This window comes from Cupressus sempervirens, chromosome 4 (assembly GCF_028749045.1).
Source record: "Cupressus sempervirens isolate cs-2001-9-10 chromosome 4, ASM2874904v1, whole genome shotgun sequence".
In the NCBI taxonomy this organism is placed as follows: Eukaryota; Viridiplantae; Streptophyta; class Pinopsida; order Cupressales; family Cupressaceae; genus Cupressus; species Cupressus sempervirens.
The window spans coordinates 605019671-605042725 of NC_143121.1; the positions used below are offsets into that span (position 1 = coordinate 605019671).

At 36.2% G+C, this 23055-nt stretch overlaps 1 protein-coding gene across 1 annotated transcript in view; it reads left to right on the forward strand.

Moving 5' to 3' along the window:
* LOC149562680 (phosphoglycolate phosphatase 1A, chloroplastic-like) overlaps positions 1–23055 on the forward strand; it is a 175120-nt gene that overhangs the window by 65315 nt on the left and 86750 nt on the right. Inside the window, exon 5 of the mRNA XM_089826127.1 lies at positions 19795–19866. Within this exon, the coding sequence (XP_089682253.1) occupies positions 19795–19866 (72 nt within the window). The remainder of the gene's footprint in view (positions 1–19794; positions 19867–23055) is intronic.

Genomic DNA, 23055 nt, shown 5'->3' on the forward strand with positions numbered 1-23055 from the left:
TTTATTTTATGTAAATTTTTTAAATGATTTTATTTTTTAATTTTTTGAAAAATTCTAGAAACCCTAGACATGTTTATGCGCAAAGTACAAAAAACCCTAGGCAAAAATCCGAATCTCCGGATTAAGGTTTTGGCCACAAGAAAAATCCAAATATGCAACGTTTTAAAAAAAAGAAATCCAAAAAATTGTAAGTCTGAAGTCACATTGGTCCAAAATAATATCAAACGCCAAAAAAGATTCGTGCTGGTGAATGGAACTGTGTAGAAACCACCAAAATTACCACTTTTACCACAAAAAATAGCTGACTTGGTCTTGCCGCTATTGGCCAAAAATAACTGATGGGGCAGAAAAATGTTCATCACCAGTCATTGTCCTTTTATGGGCAAAAACAATGCAGATGGTGACTGAAATTTGCAGGTGCTATTCTCCAAAAGCAATTGCAGTTTTAGGAAAAACATATCACGCTATCCTCCAAATTCTTAAGTTGTAGGTCAAAGTGGTTGGTTGGATCCTGCACTGGCAAAAACATTTGTCTTTTCTTGGTTTTGGAGCTGGTGGTGGTGGACCTCCAAATATGTTGCCAAAAAAGTCCTTTGCTGAGCTAGACTTCAAACAAAAGCACTGAAAACAATATGTTTGTGTCCACCAAAACTTAAATTCATTGTTGACATGGGCTTAACGTGGATTGTGAAGATATTTGCTGAGGATGCCTGAGCTGGAAGACAATTTGGTTGGTCTTTTTTTTTTCTTTTTTTCTTTAGACCGCGGGTTCTTAAACAAATCGCAACCTTTTGAATTTGCAATAAGAACCTGACAATCAGAATGCTAAAAATTAACCATACAAATTTTTAATTTATTTTTTCTCATTTGTTTAATTTACAGACGAATTATAGTAAAAATAAACTCCCAAATTTTTTCTTTGATAACATGAAATTGTTAAAGACTGAATGAATGGAGAAAACAAAATGATATTGCATTAACAATGAACTCTTAAATAGAGTTTAAAGATGCTAATTATAGCATAGTCTAAAAAATGACTTAATTGAGAAAAACTAAAAAGAAAGCCTCAATGACCATTAACTAGAACCAGCTACATACAGTGAGATACTAAAAATCTGAAAAATATTCTAATAAAGATAAGTGGGCACAATGAGCTAAAATATAACCTCAAAATATAAACCTTTCACATGTTGTAACAGTAAAATACTACCCTTTTTGATGGAAGCCCACCAAAATAAAATAGGGTTAGTGTTTTTCATCTTGTTAAATGTAATTGAAAGATCCTTATTCAAAGGTCCTTTTGATGTCCACGCAAAATTAAATCATGTGTGATAGTGTATTGACAGTATGGACAAATGTCTTCTCACCTATATAAATACAAAATTAGACCATGATAGAGTAGACACAAAATATGAAGTAAGAACAACGAGCTAAAATATAAACTGGGTATATGGACCATTGAGTTTTCATAATAGTAAAATACTCTCTTTGGATTGAAGCCCCACCAAAATAAAATGGATTTAACATTTTTTATCATGTTATGTTGAAAGATCCTTATGAGCTTGTTCGGAGCTTGTTTTCAAGTGTTTTATAAATTACCATTTTCCAATGCTCAAAATATTCTAACTTCATTCATACAAGAAATTTTATGGCATAATATGTTCACAGAGAAATTACATATATAATTTTGCTTTGCTGTCACAATTTGCATTCACACAGATCCTTACAGCAGAAATCTCAACAATGTAACTCTAGCTATTAAAATATCAAGTGCTGACCTAGAGCCTTGTGTAATGGACACCCAGGAATGCCCAAAGCTAAACCAAGGCTGAAATTATATTAATGCTAAGAATGCTGCAATCAATTACAAAGAGATGTATTCCAAAGGCCAAACCCTAAGGGAATGACGTCTAGAATGTTACAACAAAGAATGAACGTCCTCTATTGCCAAAAGAAGGGAGTGTGATTCGCACATCCAAGCTCTTATCAAATGCAAGTTATAATCATCCGATGATCAGCAATGAAACTTTCAGCCTTATTTATCCTTTTCTTCATCCTTCTGGAAGGAACTAAAACATTAATTAATTGCAAGAGCTAGAAGCTTCTCCTTCCAATAATTAATGCATACCCCAAAAATTCCTCCTTGGCAATAATTAATTAAATCACGAGAGACTTCCATCCTTCCAATAATTAATACATACCCTAGAAGCTACTCCCTTGTAATTAATAATTAAATTAATTAAATATAAAGCCACCTTTTAATTTTAATTTATTTAATGACTTTATAAGAAATTAATTTAATTGCTAAAGTGGGAACATTACACCTTGAGTAGTCAAACATCATTTAAACTTCACATTGGTCTGTACTTAAGGCAGTATGGCAGCCAGTACACATGTACAACCGCCCCTATAATTTATAACAACGAAAATAGATGTTGTGATATCTCCACTTGAGGTTGTGTGAACCTTTTTTGACCCTATAATAGCTACATTAACGGTAAAAGGGAGGTGGTGATGAGATAAATATTAAGCTCAACGGCTCCAAAAATATAATTTCTACCTTCCTTAATGATAAATGGTATGGCTGCTTGTTGGCTAGAGTACAATAGCTCTTTGGCTAGGGTATGGCTAGGACATAGGCAGCAATTGAAATATGTTTAGTTTTCTTTTTGTCACATCACACACAATACCCAAACTTCTTGCATCTTCATCAATTGGACACGTTATAAATTTGTACCTTGGAAACTTAAACTGACAACTGCAAATAAATTGTTGTATTCTCCAATTAAGCCCAAATGTGAACTCTTTGTGAATCCACCATGAATCTAGTTGTGAAGAAATCTTTCATCCTTGAAGCCAAATACCTCTGTGGTTTTCGTCATAGGATTTGAAGTTGAATTTGCAGTCAAAATTTTAAAATGAGAGATAAAATGTTCAGGATATCCAAATGAGCTCCTCCGTTCCTCTTACAACTTCTCGAGAACTTTTGAGAAGTTATAATTTAAAATATTCACCTTTTGGCCCCTTCAAGTGACTATTTGTAATCTTGTTTAGTCACTTTCCACAATTAATTAAATAAAGTCATCTGCAACGACTTAAGATAATTTATTTTATAAAGGTATTCCATTACTAAATTATCTGAATTAACCTATGCTCCACAGAGTTTCTGGGACGGGGATGTTTTAGGGAACGGGAACGTGTTTCTGGTACAGCTACGGGTTGAAGCCAAAATTTAGGGGATGAGACCATAGGGGACGGCTAAAAAATAGAGGGGATTTTTAAATTTTTATATATGGAGTATTAGACTTTAGAGATATATTTCAAATATGCATATCATAACATTGATAAACCATTCACCATAGAATACATGGAAATTGAAAAGGAGAATATGATATGATATATCCGAATATTGCATACAATTAGCAAAAATGCCCAAAGGCTCCAAGTATCAATGTATAATCATCATGCATGAAATCAAAATGACATAATGAAAGTAAATACTAAATAGTAAATACTAAATAGTAAATACTAAAAGTGTAAATGAGTGTAAATACTAGTACTCGAAATTGCCCATTTGGCACAGCATAAGGGATGGCCAAAAGGGGTATCCGCGTCCCCGTTTCATACTTGGTACGGGTACGAGGGTAAAACCCCAGGAAACGCATCCTTGTGGAGCATAGGAATTAACCTATTGGAATATAATTGGCTAATGACATTTCCTTTAATAGTTAAGACCATAGATGTACTATAACAACCTGTTTTCCTGGGTCTAATTTATCATTCAACATACTCAAGGAATACAGTTACTACTTCATTTCATAGAAGGACAATTATAACATTCATGTTCATGTGAATAAGATTTACCGTTAAAAACAGTTAAACAAAATTTCTTAACTAAAAACTTGAATTACCATCAAATGAAATTACTACAGAAATTGAAAACCACATACCTCGTAAAACTGAGTTCGAATCAAACTAGGGATACTTCTGCAACCACCCGGGTTAGTCCACAAATACACTATAACAATTTTATATGATGACTATCATCTACAAACCGCTATCTTAAAGTCAAATGATAATTACAATTAAATGCCACTATATTTTAAATTAGGGCATCACATACCATTGTATCAATTAGGGCATCATTTACCATCGGTTCATTTAGGGCTTCTAAAACTGCTATATCACTTAGGGCTTCTGCTACCATAGATTCAATTTAGGGTTTCCACGACCACAAATTCAATTTAGGGCTTCTGCGGCCACGGATTCATTTTAGGGCTTTCGCGACCACAGATTCATTTAGGGCTTCCGCGGCGACGGAATCACATAGGGCTTCAGATTCCTTTCCTTCCGCTTGCTTAACTGTTTTCGATAAACCATTGAATGCATAGCTTATATCTGTTCGACGCAAAACCAACATCTTAAGAGAGGTGAAACATTGTCAGGGGCTTAACCACCCAACCTCGGACCACAATATATCCCCACATGATCTCTAACGAGAAAGGCCCTCCCTACTCGGAATTGATAGGGGGTCATCTTGCCATTCAATGGGCTTCTTGGTTTAAACTCTCTCCACACGACTTGGCAACAAGAGACCACAATCACAGGAATATGCATGAACTGTTAATTGATTCATATTATATGATAATTATTGAAACGTCATAACTGTTACGGATTCAATTATTATAGATTCCTCTTTTTCACCTCGTCACCCTATTTCATGGCCACATGGCCGGGTGAGTCCTAGGTATTCGGAATTTCTCAGAGCAGATAGCTCTATCAATTTTATTTCAAGAAGATTACATACAACCGTCATTTCACATTCTATGATTTACTCTTTTAAGATCTCAAAATTGACAGCATTCTTGACAACATTCTACATGAATGGAGCACACATGAGCTAAAGTAATGTTTTATGTATTATTTTTATGATACTGATGTCAATCTCATTTTTGCCGGTTCTCTTCACCTCCTCACCTTGTTCAGGGCATCAAGCCGGTGATTCCTTGGTGCCTTCAAATTAACTTTACTGATATGCTTCACACCTTCACCATATTTTGGCTTTTAGCTTGGTGAACTCCTTGATGCTCTAGTTTATCGTCTATTCTTAGTTAATTATATTACATAGCAAAAATAAATGTAATTTGAGATGACAGATTTTCAAGAAGGATTCAGATTATTCCATATTCGAACATCATGAAAGTTTCAGACTTGAAAAGGAAATTAATGTTATGGCAGCCGACTGATTGAAGAAGGTCATACCGTTTATAAAGAAGTCTTAGTCGACTTCACTCACTATCTTGCATTATGATTGTCTTAGAGGCAGAGTAAAAAGGTGAAGAAAAACTTCAATCTTAGATCGTAATTTCTACAATAACATTGGCACGCTTAAATTGAAGGTGAAGAACACGTATGACTGCTACATGAACGATTACCATGCATTAACAAATGTTATGGAATGGAAGACGTTTTCATTGTATGCAATTATGAACCTTACGTGACACTGTAGAATTAATGAATAGCTCAAATGCTTGAGAAGACTCCAAACCGCGGCAAGCTTATTCAACCATATGCAAGGTAAAACCCTCTGTTACTTTTGCAACTAATTTGGTTGCTAGCTGGGAAACTCGAATGCAAATGGCTTGAAAGCCTCAGGTAATAATGGACGCCAAAGCAAGGAATAGGAATGCCGATATACGTTAAAGGTTTCCATAATATAGAAATGAGCCAAACCTTACGGCTACCTTCAATAACAAGATTATATTTGAAACTTATTCAAATCGACTTAAGAGAAAAGAAAGAAAGAAGGAAAAAGTTGAGAAGGAAAGAAGAATGAATCATTTTGGGTATGAAACTCAATTAAAAGAAGAGCTTGACTAAACGACTTCTTGTAGTTACAAGAACCTATTCAAATTCCCAAGAAGTCTATATGATTTCCAATTATAAAATCGAATAAGAAGTTGGAAAGAAGAATTGGAAGATTAAAATTTGAAAATTATAATGACACAATTATTATAATTCGAATATTATTATAATGTACGTCTATTAAATTATTAAAGGATAATGGTGCCAAATCATTTTATATTTAAATGCACGTAATTAAATATTTATTAAAAATAATATGACAAAAGATTAATTAAAATCCTTTAAGATACATTTTATATTTTAACTCAATTATTTTTAATTAAATTATTTATTTAAATAACTCATGTAGTTCCATAGATGTATCTTGTTACAAATCGTGAGGTCCTCTACCTATCTACCCAGTAATGGTGATGCCCTGCCTAATTATTTTCTGACAATGCTTCCACTCCTTCGACATGCTCCCTGCAAGAAATTTCTCCGTAATTAAATTATAAATTATATAATCATAAATAATCATAACAGTTAACCTTTCATCTTAATTCCATGAATTCGCGATTAACGATCAACTAACATGTCATCTTCACTTGAAATCATAATGACCAACTATCTTACCATTTCGCTAGATAATGACCAAGCATCAAAATCGAAATCTGACAACACCAAAGTGATCCTGATGATGAAAAATGATGAATGAACTTGACAAGGTGACTTACTATAAATAGACGCTCCCTCCAAGATTCTTAGAGCCCAAACTGGAAGCCCGAAATAAAAACTGAGAGCATCAAACAACTCCTCTAACTCAACTGAGCTCATTAGAACCAATAGTTTGATTTACTATAAATATTAAATCCCTCAAATGGAGCCAAAACACACCATAGGCTACTGAAAAGCCTATAACCTCACAACTGAGACCCTAAAATCCCACTGTCAGCTCACGAGGGTTGTGATGGTGAACTGACCAAGCCAATTGTAGGAATCTGCTAAAAATGGGGACATTACAGTAGCCAAAGGTGTGTTTTTTTCTTTCGTGCATAGTTTTGCTTGTTGTTTGATTGCTTGTTGGGAAGAAAGTTGAAGATTTTTCCCAAGAATGCAAGTACATCTACATCCTTTCACATTTCACCTTTTCATGCAAGTGCATATTACGTCCATTTTCCTATATATGCAATCACATCCATTTTCTCATTTACATGTAATTACATCCTCCAAATGCAATTACATGTTTACATGCAATTTCATGTAAATCAGTTTACAGGTAATTACATGGAAAGAACTCGATTTCGGTAAAAGGTCACTCTTTTAAATACCAAAGTCATCATGTGCACGCATCACTATGCACCTAGCTTGCATTCTTCGCCATTTACATGAAAACCCTGTAATGTTCCGTTCTAGAGTTTCCTTATGAAGTCCCATAGTATGCTTTAGGTAGTCTTGTTGTCTGCTTCAGGTAGTTCTCCCTTAGTGCTTCGAGTGGCCCGTGCTTCAGGTTAGTGCTTTGGGTGGCCAGTGCTTTAGGTAGTTCTCCTTCAGTGCTTTGGGTGGCCAATGCTTCGGGTTTGATGTACAAATGGAGGCCGTATGATAGTCTCTGGGTGGTGATGCGCAATAGAGTGAGGCCGTACTACAATGTTAGAGCACAAGGAGGCCGTATGACAAGGAGTAGGCAGTGAGAAGCCGTACGGTGCAAGAACAAGTGACAGTACAGTGGTCTTCGGGTGATCGTACAATAGTGGATTGAAGGGTTGTACGGTGACAAGGGAAGAGGTCGCCGTATAGTGGAGGTAGAGGGGCAATTGTGTGGAATGGAGATAATGAGGCCGTACAGTGGGAAGGATAGTCGTATGGTATGGACAAATTGGAGCCCGAAAGGGAGGTATGGAAAGATGGTGGTGTGCTGAGGCCGTATGTCCATACAGTGATATAGAATGAGGTTGTATAGTGAAGTAAAGGTAATTATGACAAGGAGGAAAACAAAGAAGTTCGACAATGCCGTTCGCAATGCAAAATGCAATATATTAAACACAAACACCTTGCAGGAAACCAAAGACCAACTAGATACACACTTGCACCAATTAATAATGATATTTTGCATATAGCCTCAAAAATGGAGATTAGAACACACATAACCTTCAATTAGATTTGCCAAAGATGGTGCTCTGTTTTTCCAGATCCAAGCAAAGTATTAAATGCAACGAAATAGGGTGAGGGTTGAATCCTACCGAAATCGAAAAAATCAGGTAGGGAAGATCTTTCACATCCGAAATAGCGAGCAACAGAGAATGCCAACAGGAATTTGTAGTACAAAATAAATAATCAGAATGCATATCTACGACTACCTACAAGCCGTGTTTAAATACTTGTCAGGGAAAACCTTTCCAAGGGTGTACAAAGATAGCCGACGACAACACTTACCAACGAAAACTAAAATAAAAATAGGTCCGAGATATATTAAATCAATCGGAACCACAAATACAGATATTAACTTGGGCCCCATATTAATTAATTAAAGTAACTAATTAGAGGTCCTTATATTATTTAAATTTTGGGACCAGTTAATTAATTAATTAAGTTAAAAAGTTACATTAAAATTTGGGGACATGACAAACCCATCCTTATCCACATGCAATCCATCCTCCTAAGTCCCATTTTGGCCCTCTGCATATGCTTTCTGTATTGTACCCAAGCCATTGCATATGTTCCATGAGTATCTAATAAACTCCCGAACATATTGTTCTTCATAGATTCACCTTTGCCAATCAAAGATCAACATCTTCATGGAGTCAATACCTTCTGATGATGTATTCACCCTTTGGAATTTTCATGTTGCAGCACAAGACATCCCCGCGTCTACGAAATCCAAAGGAAAGATGAAGTACTAGTATGACAAGAAGTTAGCTCATGCAATTGCATCTCTTGTCTCATCTCTTTCGGATCCAATATTTGAACATAGAGACTGGACACGTTGATATGGCTGATTTCTTGTAAATAGTCGAAGCTCCTTCTAATAGAGAGATGAGATGCATCAAGAGAAGCAACATCCATCTAGTGTCTGCTGTTCCTATGGCTGCAGTAGAACCATAATTCGTCTTAGGATGCGCTTGACATTTCAGTCCTAAAACCAAAACAATTAAGAATGTAGACAATAAGGTTATCATCAACCTGGACCCAGAGGTTATTGAACATATCTTCAAAGTTCCTCAGAGTGTAGAGTGCATAGACCTATCAAAAGAGATGCTTCTAGAGTTATGAAATGAGAAAAAGTTGAATTATCAAAACTATATGAATGCATACTGGTTGGATATCAAAAGAAGTAACTTTTATAGATGGCCCAAGATAATACATAGATTTGACTTCAAATGGGAATGTAAGGATTTGATTACCCTCCTCAGTAGAGTATGTGGGCTCAAGGAATCTGGTGACTTTGAACCATGGATGTACAAGTTCATCTTTCAAATCTTTGATAACGAAGAGCCCATCTTTTGGGGAGAACTTATTAGTACAACATTATGTGAACAACTACTTAGTGTGGGAACATTAAGGCCATTTCACATGAATTCATACTTGGTCTACATTGTTGCAGCCATAGGATCCTTCTCAAGACTTTCCACAAGAGGGAGTTGGCTTCAAGTTCCTATTTGGAGCTATTACGATCAAATCACTTTGACATCGAGAAAATATCATTATAGGAGAGTCCAAGATGCATTTTTTGGACATTTTAGGTGTTAGCTTGATAAAGGGCTGGTAATCAGATGAAGCTTGGGAGAAGGTAAATCAATTTGGTTGCATCTTTTTGCAGTTTCTAACTTTCACTTATTTGAGAGTTGGTTATTTCCAAGGAGAACCATAAACCTTACTAAGATATCCTACTGATAGGATTATTTTGATGGAGTTGGCCAGACAGCTTAAGGAGGTGCAATCATAACAAAATACTTAGCACTGGCCGAGATTTTGTATTACCACAGCGAAACCCTTGGTGATTGGTCAATATATGATCAATTAAGTCTACAAGGCAAAAACTATGGAGGCAAAACTTCAGCTTATCACATTGAAGAAATTCCAAGCTAGGTTCGATTTTGACTATCGAGGAATGCGTTCAAAGATCAAAAGAGCATTCACCCTTGTTCATTGCGTAGAGAATGTGTGGATTGACTTGCATGTGGAGCTAGATATCATGAAGATGGACTATTGTAGGCTCACATTGCAACAAATCATTGACCTCAACATGGTTGAGATTCTACCTAATTTTCAGATTGAGGATGATGATGTCATTCTAGATCCAAAATATCATTAGGCTAGCTTGACAAGCATTGTCCTTTTCCCATTCATTGGCAACAAAAAGGTGTTTCTATCTTTGATAGATTCCAGTCCATCTTGGCAATTACTAATAAGTGGCCGAAGATCAATCGTCCTAGGAGAGTACATTCAAAATTTTGGGGTAGATTGCAATCATTTTGGACCAGTTGGAAGGACATCTCAGGTGGAGATTACAAGCAAAGATGGTGCATCTTCCTCAGTTCCAACTAAAGCTTTCAAGATTAAGCTCAAAGGTGGAAAGTGATCAAAAGCACCTTAAGGATCCTCTTAAGCGCTCGTACAGGCTCAAGAATTTGAGGAAGAACTCGAAGAAGAAGATGAAGAGGAAGGAGAGACCATGATCATATCTCCTCCATGGCCAATAAATACTCAAGGTCCATCCACTCAGGAAATATCCTTCTTGGATGATATAGACAATGATGTGGATTCATAATCCGCCATTTTCACATCTACCATCACTGCTTCAGAAGTGAACATGTTGGCACTCCCCATCTCTTTGGCAACTCCTACTCTCATAGCTGAGCAGTGGGAGAATTTGGGAAATGTGACTGAAGATTTCCCAACTCTCACGGAAGGTCAAGTTTACCAACTTGATACCTCAATTGCTGGTTTGGAAATGTTCATGACAAAATCATCTCATCAGGCACCCATGAATTCAGCCATGCAAACTGAAGCATGCATGGTCACAACAGGAATACAATTAGGATTAATGTCTATGGTAGCCCCTGTCCCTGTTTCAATAGATGAGGGTTTTAGTTTTCCAGCATAGTTGGGGAAAATTAGTATGAAGAGAAGAAAGGTTGTAGTTTCTTTATACAATCTTCCTATTAAGAAAACTAAGTCTCAATCTTTGAAAGACAAGATTGTTTCAAGGATTATTTTGGATTTTGAAAAGACTAAATTTGTAGAAATTACAAAACCTTTGGTAGATAAACCAGTTGAGGAATTAACCATTCAGATTTCAAGTTCACCAAATTTGAACTTGGTAAACAATCATGGCTGGAGTGTTTGCAGGATGCCCAAGATGCACTTGCCAATGTGTCTAAAAGCAATCATGAGCTTTGGGAGAAGAAAAATCAACTTCAGCAGGAGGTTACTCGTCTAAATGAGGTCATCCGTCAGCTATCTTCATAACATACAGTCACTACATCTTAGATAACTCAAGAAAATGGATAATTGAAGGGGCAAAGACTTTGTTTGGAGAAGTTGTCTCTGAAAGAGTTCAAGCCATCAAAAATGTAGTCAAAGTTCTTGAACATATCAGAGGTGTTGAAGAGATGTTAAATGACCTAATTGCTTCTTTGAATCAAGAAGCCAATAGCTTGAAAGAGATTTTGGGTGATTGCGATCAAATTTCTAATGCTGCTCTAGAAGACATGATTGCATGTGAAGTCATTCCATCTTCAAATATGTTCTGCAGATGTTAGGGACTCATGGGTCACAAAGAAAAGACACTGGGAAAACTTCTAACAAAGTTGCAGGCAACCTTAGAAGACTGCCAATCAATTGAAACAAAGTTCATGTGCAATTTGGAACAAATGGGATGCAATGTACTTCCAAAACATGAAAACTTGGTTATAGAAGAAGAAATGAGCTTAGAGTATATAGAGAAAGTCAATACTGATCTTCATACCGAAGAATTTGGGTATACACAATGAATAGGTTCGCTGCATACAAATCGATAGCAAAGCACCTATGAGATTCTCTTACAGGAAACTACAAGGTTGTAAAATCAGCATATGCTGATACAGTTAGAATTGAAGCTATATCAAAGACAATAGAGATCTCTGATCTTCCTATAGTGCGTGATTGCATCACCAAGTATAAGGCCCTTCAGAATGATCCTTAGGATTGTTTCAACTTTTTCCGTTTTCTTTATTCTTTATTTTTCATGTTTGTAGTTGGAGAGGATGAATTGCATGAGATGCAATTACATGTAATTCGATTTGCATGTCCTTCAGATATGTAATCCAATAATTCTTCTCACCTAGTTTTACTAGGTCAAAGTTGGTTGGGTTGCTTTCACTTTTTTTTTTGATCACTTCTTTTCCTATAAAAGGAGTGTCTCTCTCATTGTAAAAATCATCTTTTATTTGTATGCAAGAAGCTTTGAAGAATTGTGCAAGCATCACTATGGTTGTGTAGTTCTATTTTGATGAAAAGTGAATACAAAGTAACAATTGGAGTTGTACTTTGATTGAGAGCAATTGTGATAAGCGTAGATTGGAAGCTTTGACTGTAATTTGCATCTGTCTTCTTTGATTCATGTTATTGTTGTATGGTTTATATAGTTGAGCATAAATAGTTAAGAAACAATTGGAGCCAAAGCTTTGAGTGGGAGCGATTGTGGTAATATATAGAATAGAAACTTTGATTGTAGCTCATATTACCTTTTCAATGCACAAAAATAGTTAAAATTCCCTACTTTTGGAAGTCTTTTTGCCCCAATAGTAGAGATTATTCTTTTAGAATAGATTAAAACCAGAATTAGAGCCAAACTGGTACGCTTTCAACTAGCCTTTGAGTTAGTGTCAGTTTATCGTTATCATTGCTTCCAACTATTAAATGGAAGTGTAGTTAGGGATTTCATCTTGCCATTTCTCGCTCAATGGGTAAGTGGATTCTTTTTTGAAAGCTAAGAGGAAAGAATATTGGTAATACCCTTTCAAAATCTCCTAACTTCTTGCTTACCTTTAGTTGATCCAAGAAATGGTGAGAAAGGAGAGCCTTCCCTTAAAGGTAGGAGAGACGCTGTCTCATATGCTATGGCTAGTCTACCTATTTTGCTATTTAATATTAACAAACCGTTGGTTGCAAAATATCCACTCAACAAGTTATTTGGTTGGCAAAATCTTCAAACTCGATCAATATAAAGTTATGTGATTGCTTGAAATCATTGAATGTTTATGTAAGGTTATCAATAATTGATTAGATGCTTGCAAGGAGCTATACGGATTGTTGACTTCAATTATAAATCCAATGACTATATTTCAATGATTTTAAAGACCCGTGCCTTTTCTTATGTGGGCAACAAAGTCAATTACAACAAAGATTATTATGTACAACTTTATGAACAATATTTATATAAATACCATCAATTACTCCTATGCTTTGCAAAAGATAAATCTTATATGCAATTCAATATTAGTCCAAGAGGAATTTAACTTCTTTGGTGGAAGTCCAGTTACACAGAGACGAGGAAACTAAATTTATTTGCAATATCCCTGGTTGTCGAACAAAGAATGCGAGAAAAATCCAATGCATAAGTTTTCTCAGAATAATCCAATAATCTTCTTATTGATCATAAATGACAAATCTTAATCAGAATTTTAATCTCTCTTCCTTGAATAAACATGAACAAAAAGGCTTTTTATTTATTATTGAAATATAATATCTAAATTCATATTAAAGTCAAGCTTTAATATTTGCAATCCCCCTTACAAGGCTTGAATATATCTCTTTTTAATATCTCCTCCGAAATGTCATCTTATTTCTTATAATGTTCTTTTATCTCTCACCACCGTTCCTCATTTATACTTGATAATATAAAAGAAAGTGACTTTTTAAATTTCTCTTCAAAAAAAATCCCAGTTTCTTGCAATTAATCACACGTAAGCATTTGTGAATGCTTGATTATGCAAAAAGATTTTGATTGAGTCTTTTTAATTCTTTATAGTCTCGATAGTTGTTTTTTAGTGAAATCGGGAGAATTATTTGCAGAAGATTAATGACCAAATCATGTGGTGCTATTGGCAATGCACAACTTATGAGACACAGTCGAATGGGAGAGGACAACACATACATTCTTCAACACACCCTGTGCATAAACAATGAAGGGAAGCCACAAAAGGCTTGCAGGATGCGAGCACAATCTACCCAACAGAAACACACACATGTAGCAAGGACAAGGATCCACACAAAAACAAAGGAAGGACTTGCACAAAAACACTAGAAGGACCTGTGTAAAAGCCACCCCAAAAATAGTCCAATAATAGAAGGAGAATTGTGAAAGAGTGGTGAACTGTCTGGGCTTTCGGCTTCCTTTCCAATGCTGGCTGCTTCACACTACTTGTATCCGGTTTGGAACTTATTTCATCTTTTTCTCCTCTAAACTCCAGCATCAAACTGACAACATCTTTTTCATTTAGTTCATAAAAGTTGTTTCCAATATCATTTAATCTGCTTTCTTCATAGTCGTTCGATGGGATTTCATATATCCTAAGCCAAACTAGTCCCTCTTTAAGTTTGTGTTTCCAACATTCAAAATTTGGACTCCATTAAAAAATATGAGTTGATTTCTCCAAATAGTGTGGCCACTACTTAGAGTTTCCCATTTCTTGTGGTTTGAGGGAAAACTAATAAAAAAGAAGTCATTTGCAAGGGCACAAATTTGGGCTTCTTCCCCCCTTCTATCATAGCACCAATTTTCCACAAAGCTAACCACTTTTATCAAACCGTCCCATTTCAAGAAAATTCCATGGTCTCTTAATCTTCCTATTTCATTCCTGAATTTGACTAGGTTGATTGGTATAGATGTTTATAATAGAGGCGCATTAGGGCCCATACCTGAATTTTTTGTTTTCCATTTTGACATGCCTACCTCTGATACTAGTTTCTCCTTCCCTTTATTGATTTCTTGTACTCGATTTGGATCTCCTTGTATTGCTTGCATGCTAGGGCTTGTTCTGTCAAGATTCTGAGTTTGTGTCATTTGCGATGCTTTTATACCAAAACCTTGCATTCCTTTGTTTTTGTTATTGACACTATAATGTTCCCTTTGTTTGTGTGTGATTACGAGAACCCCTAAGTGTGGATGTACAATCCCGCACGACTTGCTAGGATGCCATGCAGTCTTTGCAACCTTTATAGTCTACAATACTTGTATGGGCTTTTCAGCTTGTCGTACATGACACACACCTTCGGACGCAAACATAACACCTGTTGAATGCAAACACAACACCCTTTTAACACGAATAGGTTACAATTTCAGATGTGGACATGATACCCTTTGGATGTAGACATGGCACACCTTTGGATGCAAACACAGTACCCTTCGAACGTGGTCAAGGCACACCTTTAGACGTGGATATGTCACCCTTCAACCATGATCAAGGAACACCTTCGGAGGCGGACATGATAAGGAACTTAATGCTATTATTTTATGCTAGATTTATAACAAAATGTTTGATAAATTGCATAGTTATAATGGAGATAATCGCAAAAAGGAATTAATGTAGAATTTCACAGAGAAATATATTTGTGATTATGGTAGCTAAGCTTCACATGCAGAATAGGGCGAGAGATGATCCTGTCGAAACTGCAAAGTGCTAGAGTAGGGAGGATCTTGCACCTCCGAAACACAAGAAAAGCTGAACCCCAATTGGAATTAAAAAATAGAAAGAAAACAACCACTAGCTTGTAAAGAGCTCAAGGAATTTTTCTGAAGGGTTACAAATAGGGTAACATTATTCTTTTGACCCCCTTTTATTTTATAATTAAAATTAATTAATAAAAGATATCCTTTTATAATATTATTTAATTTTTTGGAACCACTTTATCAATCAATTTATCAAAATTAGGGACATTACATTCCTCCTAACGCAAAGATTGCTTGCCCTCAAGTAATCTGCAAACTGTTTTTCATAAGACAAGCTTGAGGATCCCAAAGCATGCGTAGGCACTGATAGCCATATCCACTGAAATCTCTATGTTGCAGTGTGACTAAGTGCATATTGCATACACATAGATGTATGTGAGAAGAGTAAATCTCCATCAGACTTCCATTGCTCCACTCTAATATGAATGTTGCCATGCTTGGAGTCATCAGGATCCAAGGAGGAGATGGAAATCATGCATGCCTCATGTCTAGCAAAAGGGTAAACTCTATATTTTACCAATTATATAGATTGCTCTTGCGAGGTATCATTGGTAGGTTTTGCATCTCCATGAAGCTAATCAACCACAATTGGCTTGACAAAATTCATACAAACATTTTTCTCATTACTAGACATAGTTGGCCTTCCTTTAGTTTTGATTGAGTTCATAATTCAGGATCCAACTCCTCTTTTCTTTTGCTTACATAGTACCTATCAAAGCATTTGGTAGCCTTGATCTCCTCAGACTCATTGAGTATTCATCAAAGATCTTGATAATCACTTCATGCATAGGTATACTCTTTCTTGGCAGAAATAGATATTCTTGAAATGTCATAAGATCCTTCCTCTTTTGATATTTTCTATACCACTTGGCGATTTTAGTGTTGGTAATTTTACTATCCCTTTCTTCCATATCTATGATCATCATAAACATTCCACAAGCTAGTAGGATTTTGTCTCTGATACTACTGTAATGTCCCCTTGTTGGCATGTGGCAGTGAGAACCCCTATGTGCAGATAGATAACTTGTGCAGGATGTGGGGATTTTGTGTGGTCTTTGCAATACCTGCGTGGTCTTTTCAGCTTATTGTACATGACACACACTTTTGGATGCACACGACACCCTTCAAACACGAACAAAGCACACCTTTGATGTAGAGATGACACCCTTTAGACATGAACACAACACCCTTCAGATTTGGACATGACACCCTTCATATGTGGACAAGGAAAACCTTTAGACTATACAATATCGTTTGGACATGGTCAAGGTACCCCTCGGATGCAAACATGACACCCTTTGGACGCGGTCAAGGAACACCTTCGAATGCAAACACAATAAGGAACTTATTGCTATAGATTTATGCCAAATCTTGAACACAATGTTCGATAAATTGCATAATTATAATGGAGATAATCACACAAAGGAACAAATGTAGAATTTGATACAAGAATATATCCGTGACTACAATAGCTGAAACTTGCAGGTAGTATAGGGAGAGGGACGATTCCCATCAAAATTGCAAAGTGCCAGAGTAGGGGGGATTTTCACCTAAATGGCAGACAAGTTGAACTCCAACTAGAATTCGCAAATACAAAGAAAGCATAAGATTCACCATACGAATAAAATAGGCTGACATTATTATTTATTGATTTGCTAGGTGAGATGAGACATGACATGGCCCCAATAATACGAGCATACAATCTAGTATTCTTTTGGGACCATATGTGACTGGATCTGTTGAGTTCCTCAAAGAAAGAACTGTACATCTTGGTCCGTAAACATTTCTATTCGTTATTTAAAGGAAGCGCCCTATTATTTGAATTTATATTAATTGATAGGTGCCATCTTTAAATAGCACTAAGGAATCTCCAACATTGAACCAGAAAGAGAAAACTATAATGTCCCCATTTTTGGCAGGTTTCTGCATAAGATTGAGTTAGTTCATTACACCGACCCTCGTGAGCTAACATGGTGATTAGGGGGTCCTAGTTGCGAACTTACTATTTTTGGCAGTTGCCGTTTTTTGGCAGTGTAGTGAGTGGATCTGGGAGTTGGTCGTTACCTGCAGTGGATGTGGTTATTAATTGTGTGAGCTCTTATTTATTGATTGGTTATTAAAGTTGCATTACTATAATAATAATTTTTTTTTATAATAATGTCATTAAGATATTTCATATTACTAAAAGAGTTGTGTTGGAAAGTTTCAGGAGCTGAGTTCTTTTGGAAATTTTTTACCGATAAGGGATTATAAATATGAGCTCATTTCATTGGAAAAAAGCATCCAATCATTTCTTTATATTATTTGCTTTTGTTGTGTTTGTGGGAATCTCTGAGGTTGAAGTTTCTGCCCTTGCTGAGGTATAAGGGTTTTGAATTCTGAGAATTGCATTTGCAATCGTTCTGCAACTAAGCTGCTGAGGTATAGCTAAGTTTTCCCTACTTCTCTATTGTTCATCACTGTAGCTGAGAAGTGAAGAATTCTGGGATTGTTGATTGTCTTCTGTATACCGTGATAACCTGTGGCTAAGAAGGCAATATTGCGCAGGAAATCTTAGTGGTTGCTATCATTATTTCTGGGCGATATTTCTGTCTGCAACAAGATGTTGAAGAACCTTGCTGTTACCTTTGTGCTGGGCAATATTTATCCTGGAGTATCTCATCTGCAAGGAGGTTGAGCGTTTGATATTATCATTTCTTTGGGTGCTTCTAGGGCCTGTTGTTAACTTGTTTATACTGCTGCAAGGAGGACGGTTGTCACTGTGCTATTCTGGAGCTGCATCTAGTGTCCTTGCTGTTGGGAGTTTACTGGGACTCTGGGCGTGTAAGGTAACAGGAGATTGGTGGCTCAACTACCTGCAAAAATCGAGCCTATACATTGCTCATGTGCGGCCTGCATTGGAGTAATACCAGACATGGTTACTGGCAGCCAATTGGAAGAAGAATCAGGTTGGGAAAGCCTTGTTTACCTTGCTATTAATGAGTGCCCATTTTGGCATCACAGGGATAGCTGTGGCTCATTGATTAGGGCCTGCAATTTGTGCAGATAGCCACCCTTGTTCATTTAAAAGACAATATCAGGTTCACATCTATAATTATTTTACTCTGTGTATTTGCAGCAATAAATTGATCAAGTATATACAATCATGTTTGAATTATAATTATCTGTGTTTAAATTGAAATGCAATTGTGAGGAGAGTAATGTATTCAGACCTGTGCATACAAGCTCATAAGGCAAGACTTATATAGTTTGTGACTGGTATTGATTTTGATAAGAATCTGAAAGCCAAATTGTTCTGAACATTGTGAGCACCTCATTTGCATTCTCTAGTTTGGTGTCCGGAATTCTGACTGTCACCGTTACAGTGAAAAGTGACGAGTGTTTGACAAAATGCTTGATTTTTGATTAATGAAAAAAAGTGATGTTTGTTTAAACTATAACTGGTTGAGAGTTATTACAAAAACAAATAAAAAATTGAAACAAAGGTTAGCTTTATTGTATCCAACTTGGGCAGAGAACCATAGTTCATTTTTCTATGCAAAAGTTTCCATTGCCAGTAGTCTGTTTTATCAGATGTCTGATCTTAGTATTTGAGTAGCCACTCTAAATTCCTTCCATTGTTTGAAACTTTGAAATGGTACTCAATGTTAGAAGTAGCCTGATTCTGGAGTAACTGTATTCTATTTGATAGGTAGGAGATATTTTCAATAGCAAGTCAAATTGTGATATTGCTATTAGGATTATATTGTGTAGTTTTAGAGTCATAGTTATTGACACATGTTTCATGAGTATTGGTTCACAGGAACCCATCTCTTATGAGAATGAATGAAACAATAAAGAGTTTTTGAGCTGGAGTAGTACTGGGATGGGTGACCTCCTGGGAAGTCCTGTTGCTTCACTTTTGTCAGCATCACCTAAATTCAATGAGTGTTAAGTGTTCCATTCATTCTCATGAAAGATGGATTCTTGTAAGCCACTACTCATAAAACAAGGGTCAATTAATTTGATTAAAAAACTACACTGTATTCTATTTATCATATTCCGGCTATTTATATTTGTTTATGAGTGTAGGGGAAGGTGGAAGCATTGTAATGTTAAGACCATATTTTTATGTAAGTGCAAGGGATAAACTTAATTTTATTTTGCTGTGCCAGTCATCCACTTGGTTGTAACTTTAGCTGCAAGAAGATTAAGTAATGCATTAAGCTTTCTGATTTTTGTTTTCTTGTAAATTTCAGGTATATGTTATTGGTGGGGAGGGAATCTTGCAGGAGTTAGAGCTCTGTGGCATTAGAGGAATTGGTGGCCCGGTACACCCTTCTGTCTCATTCTTTGATGATACAATGTATACAATATTACAAATTGAAACAACTTAATTATCCACAGGCACAAAGAGACATTCTGGAGTATGGATACCAATCTGCTTCATTAATATCGGAGCATAAATTTTATTAACTTGCCATACTTGATTTCACAAGCTTAGTAAACCTTTGTATGCTTTCCAGCAGAATTTTACAATGTTTATAGTTTTATGTTTGGCTAGCATTATACCTCATAAGTATTCCATCGGATGCTCATTACTCCATGACTAATGTCACAGAAAATTTAGAATTCATCACTATCCTGTAGTAACTTACAATTCCTCACGTGAGCACGATCAATGATTCCAGATGTACATATCCATCCGAAGGAAGAGTGGGTTTTTTCCAAGGGAATATCAGGCAAATATAAAATATTTTTAGTTGAAACTAATTATCCAAAGGTCTCAGTCAACGTGTGCATATCCATCCAAAGGTGGGTGATTTGTTCTGAAGGAAAACAAAATTTACAGTGCTGATTTGGAGGGTAAGGACAAGCTTTTGAATCAAGATTAAAGGGGAATTGATTCTTTCTATTCAGCAGGCATTTGGATTCATAGAACCAATCATGACTTTGATCAGAAGCAGCATCATCTCTCTCATGTATTCAATCTTGTTTAATGATGATATAAGAACATCTTTTAATCCCTATAGAAGCTCGGGTTAAGCAGATCTTAGCCATGCCTACTGATTATCATGAAACATAAGTTATGCAGACTTCTCAAGGAGGTGAGATACAATGTTCAATTGTAGCCCTTTATTTTGTGCACAACTTTTCTAATTTCATCCCTCATTATGTGTAAAATTGATGAATTCCGTCTCTTGAATATCCACAGTTGATGTTGTGGCAGATTAATGATGTTGCAAATAATCTTTATCAACATTCCAAGAAGGAGGAAGACAGAAGTGCATGACTTTGTGGGATTTCCTCTTCATCCGATGTGCAAGGAAAGGAAGTGGGAAGCAAGCATTAGCCAGGTCAAAACCAAATTGTCACAATAGACAGGCAAGTGGATTCGTGTGCAGGATCAGGTTTACTAGAAGTTTATGTACTCTCCTTGCTATCCATCCAACCCAAATTGTAGTAAAATGATAGTTTGCCAGTATAATATTTTTGGGAAGAGATGGGTGAGAAATTCAAATACACTCACTCTTAGACCACAATATGTACAACCAAGCATGATTGTTATTTTCATATTTGGGATTTTTTTAATCAAGGCTTAGCAATGAAAGCATCTTGACAGTGTTGGTGTGCCAATCCAGTGTACCACCAACGCTGGGGGATGTCGGGACGGGAAAAAGAGGGCCTCAACTTGGGGACGGTTGCGGAACATTGGGGGGCAGGGTTGTTTTGCATACTATACATATAGAAAATGAAATGCTAGCTATGAAATGATGTTTCAACAAAACATACCAAATTGAAATACTTGCACATAGCAAAATTGCAACACGAAGTAGAACCATTGAACATTCAACATAGTAACATAGTACATACCCAATAGTAACATTGATATATCAAGTTTCAAATAGGAATCTAAATTATCAGCAAATAGGACTTTTATTAGTTCTATCAAATATTAATTATATCATAATGATAAAGATGATTACAATGAGTAGCATCATGCATGATTTGAATCATGATCAATATCAAAATGAGTAAAAAATCATGTCAAAATGACAAAATGTAGTGATTGGAAACCTCTAATTATCCCCAAGCCAATGTAATCATCACGGGAACTGCTGGACTCCTCACACTCAAGTTCCGCAAAAGGAACACCAACCAACCCTACTTCTCTTTCTAATGCAATCTCATCCTCATCAATATGAGACAAATCCTCTGTCTCTACTTCCCATTGTGCTGCTAGGATCTCTTTGTAGATGTGTGACTTTCGATCTACGATATGCAAGACATTGTGTACAACAAGATTCTCTGCTCTCAACAGAGTGGATGTAGTACCCAAGCACCCAAGCACCCAATTAGAGGCAAGTTTGTTCCTCTTAACAAAGTGGATGAAGCACCTAAACACACAAGTACACAAGCACCCAAGTACCCTTGACGTCTCCTGTAATGCCGTGCCCGACGATCCTTGGAAAACAAGGATAAAACAAGTCGAACATATTTTTTTTTGTTAAAGTATGTGGTCTCCTGTTTTTGTTAGTTTTGAAGTTGCTAAGAGACGACTTTTCTTTTGGGGGAGATGAGGCACCAAATGTTTACCACATAGATCAATGGATTAATGCACACAAACAATGAGAAAGAACAACAGATCTCCTTTTATTATTCGCATATGCCAAGAGATTACGTATAGATGATAAGATGATTTACAATGATCTCAGACGGGGTATAAATACTTCAAGCCGAACCTTCCTGAAGGGGTCCGTCGACTACATAACAATACTAATTTACCCGTCGGCTACAAAATCTTTACTGATAACATGAACATGTTGGCTACACAGTTTCTGCTGAGGACAAAGTACGATAACATCAATATGCGACAACATAAGCAACAGAAGACTAACAACATATAATCATACCAAGAACCCCAAGTGATATAACTAACAAACACGCTTCATTACCGAAACATAAACTATCTCAGTGTGCTTACCCTACAATGTTCGAGGTTAGATTACGAGATTCATTTGAAAAGCACAAGATTAATTCCTACACATGCTGAAATGACGAAAGACTAAATTACATTATGAGCATAAAGGAATACTGAAACATTAACCTCTGTAGTGGGGACTACCAGAATAATAATGACGAGGCTAAGACACTCGTAAGCATAAATGTATCCAAGATAGAACTTACAGGACCAAATCACTAAAGTAAAACATTTAATCTCAGCATCTACATATGTGCATTTATAAACCAATAAGAGCATAAGCAACATTACTTAAATAACATTGCAATGATATATAACATGAACTAACAGGCAATCCACACAACCTATCTAAGTGCACGTTTCCACCCAACACAGTCACAGCTTCACAAGACTTTAGGTCCTCAACCGGTCCCCGTGCACAACATATTCCATACCACCCAATCTGTGCCCCTAAGCTGGAATTCTCATTGTACTAATGTAGTGATCAAAAGAACCCTCTAGGTCTAATATACTACAATAATACAAAAGCATCTATGAA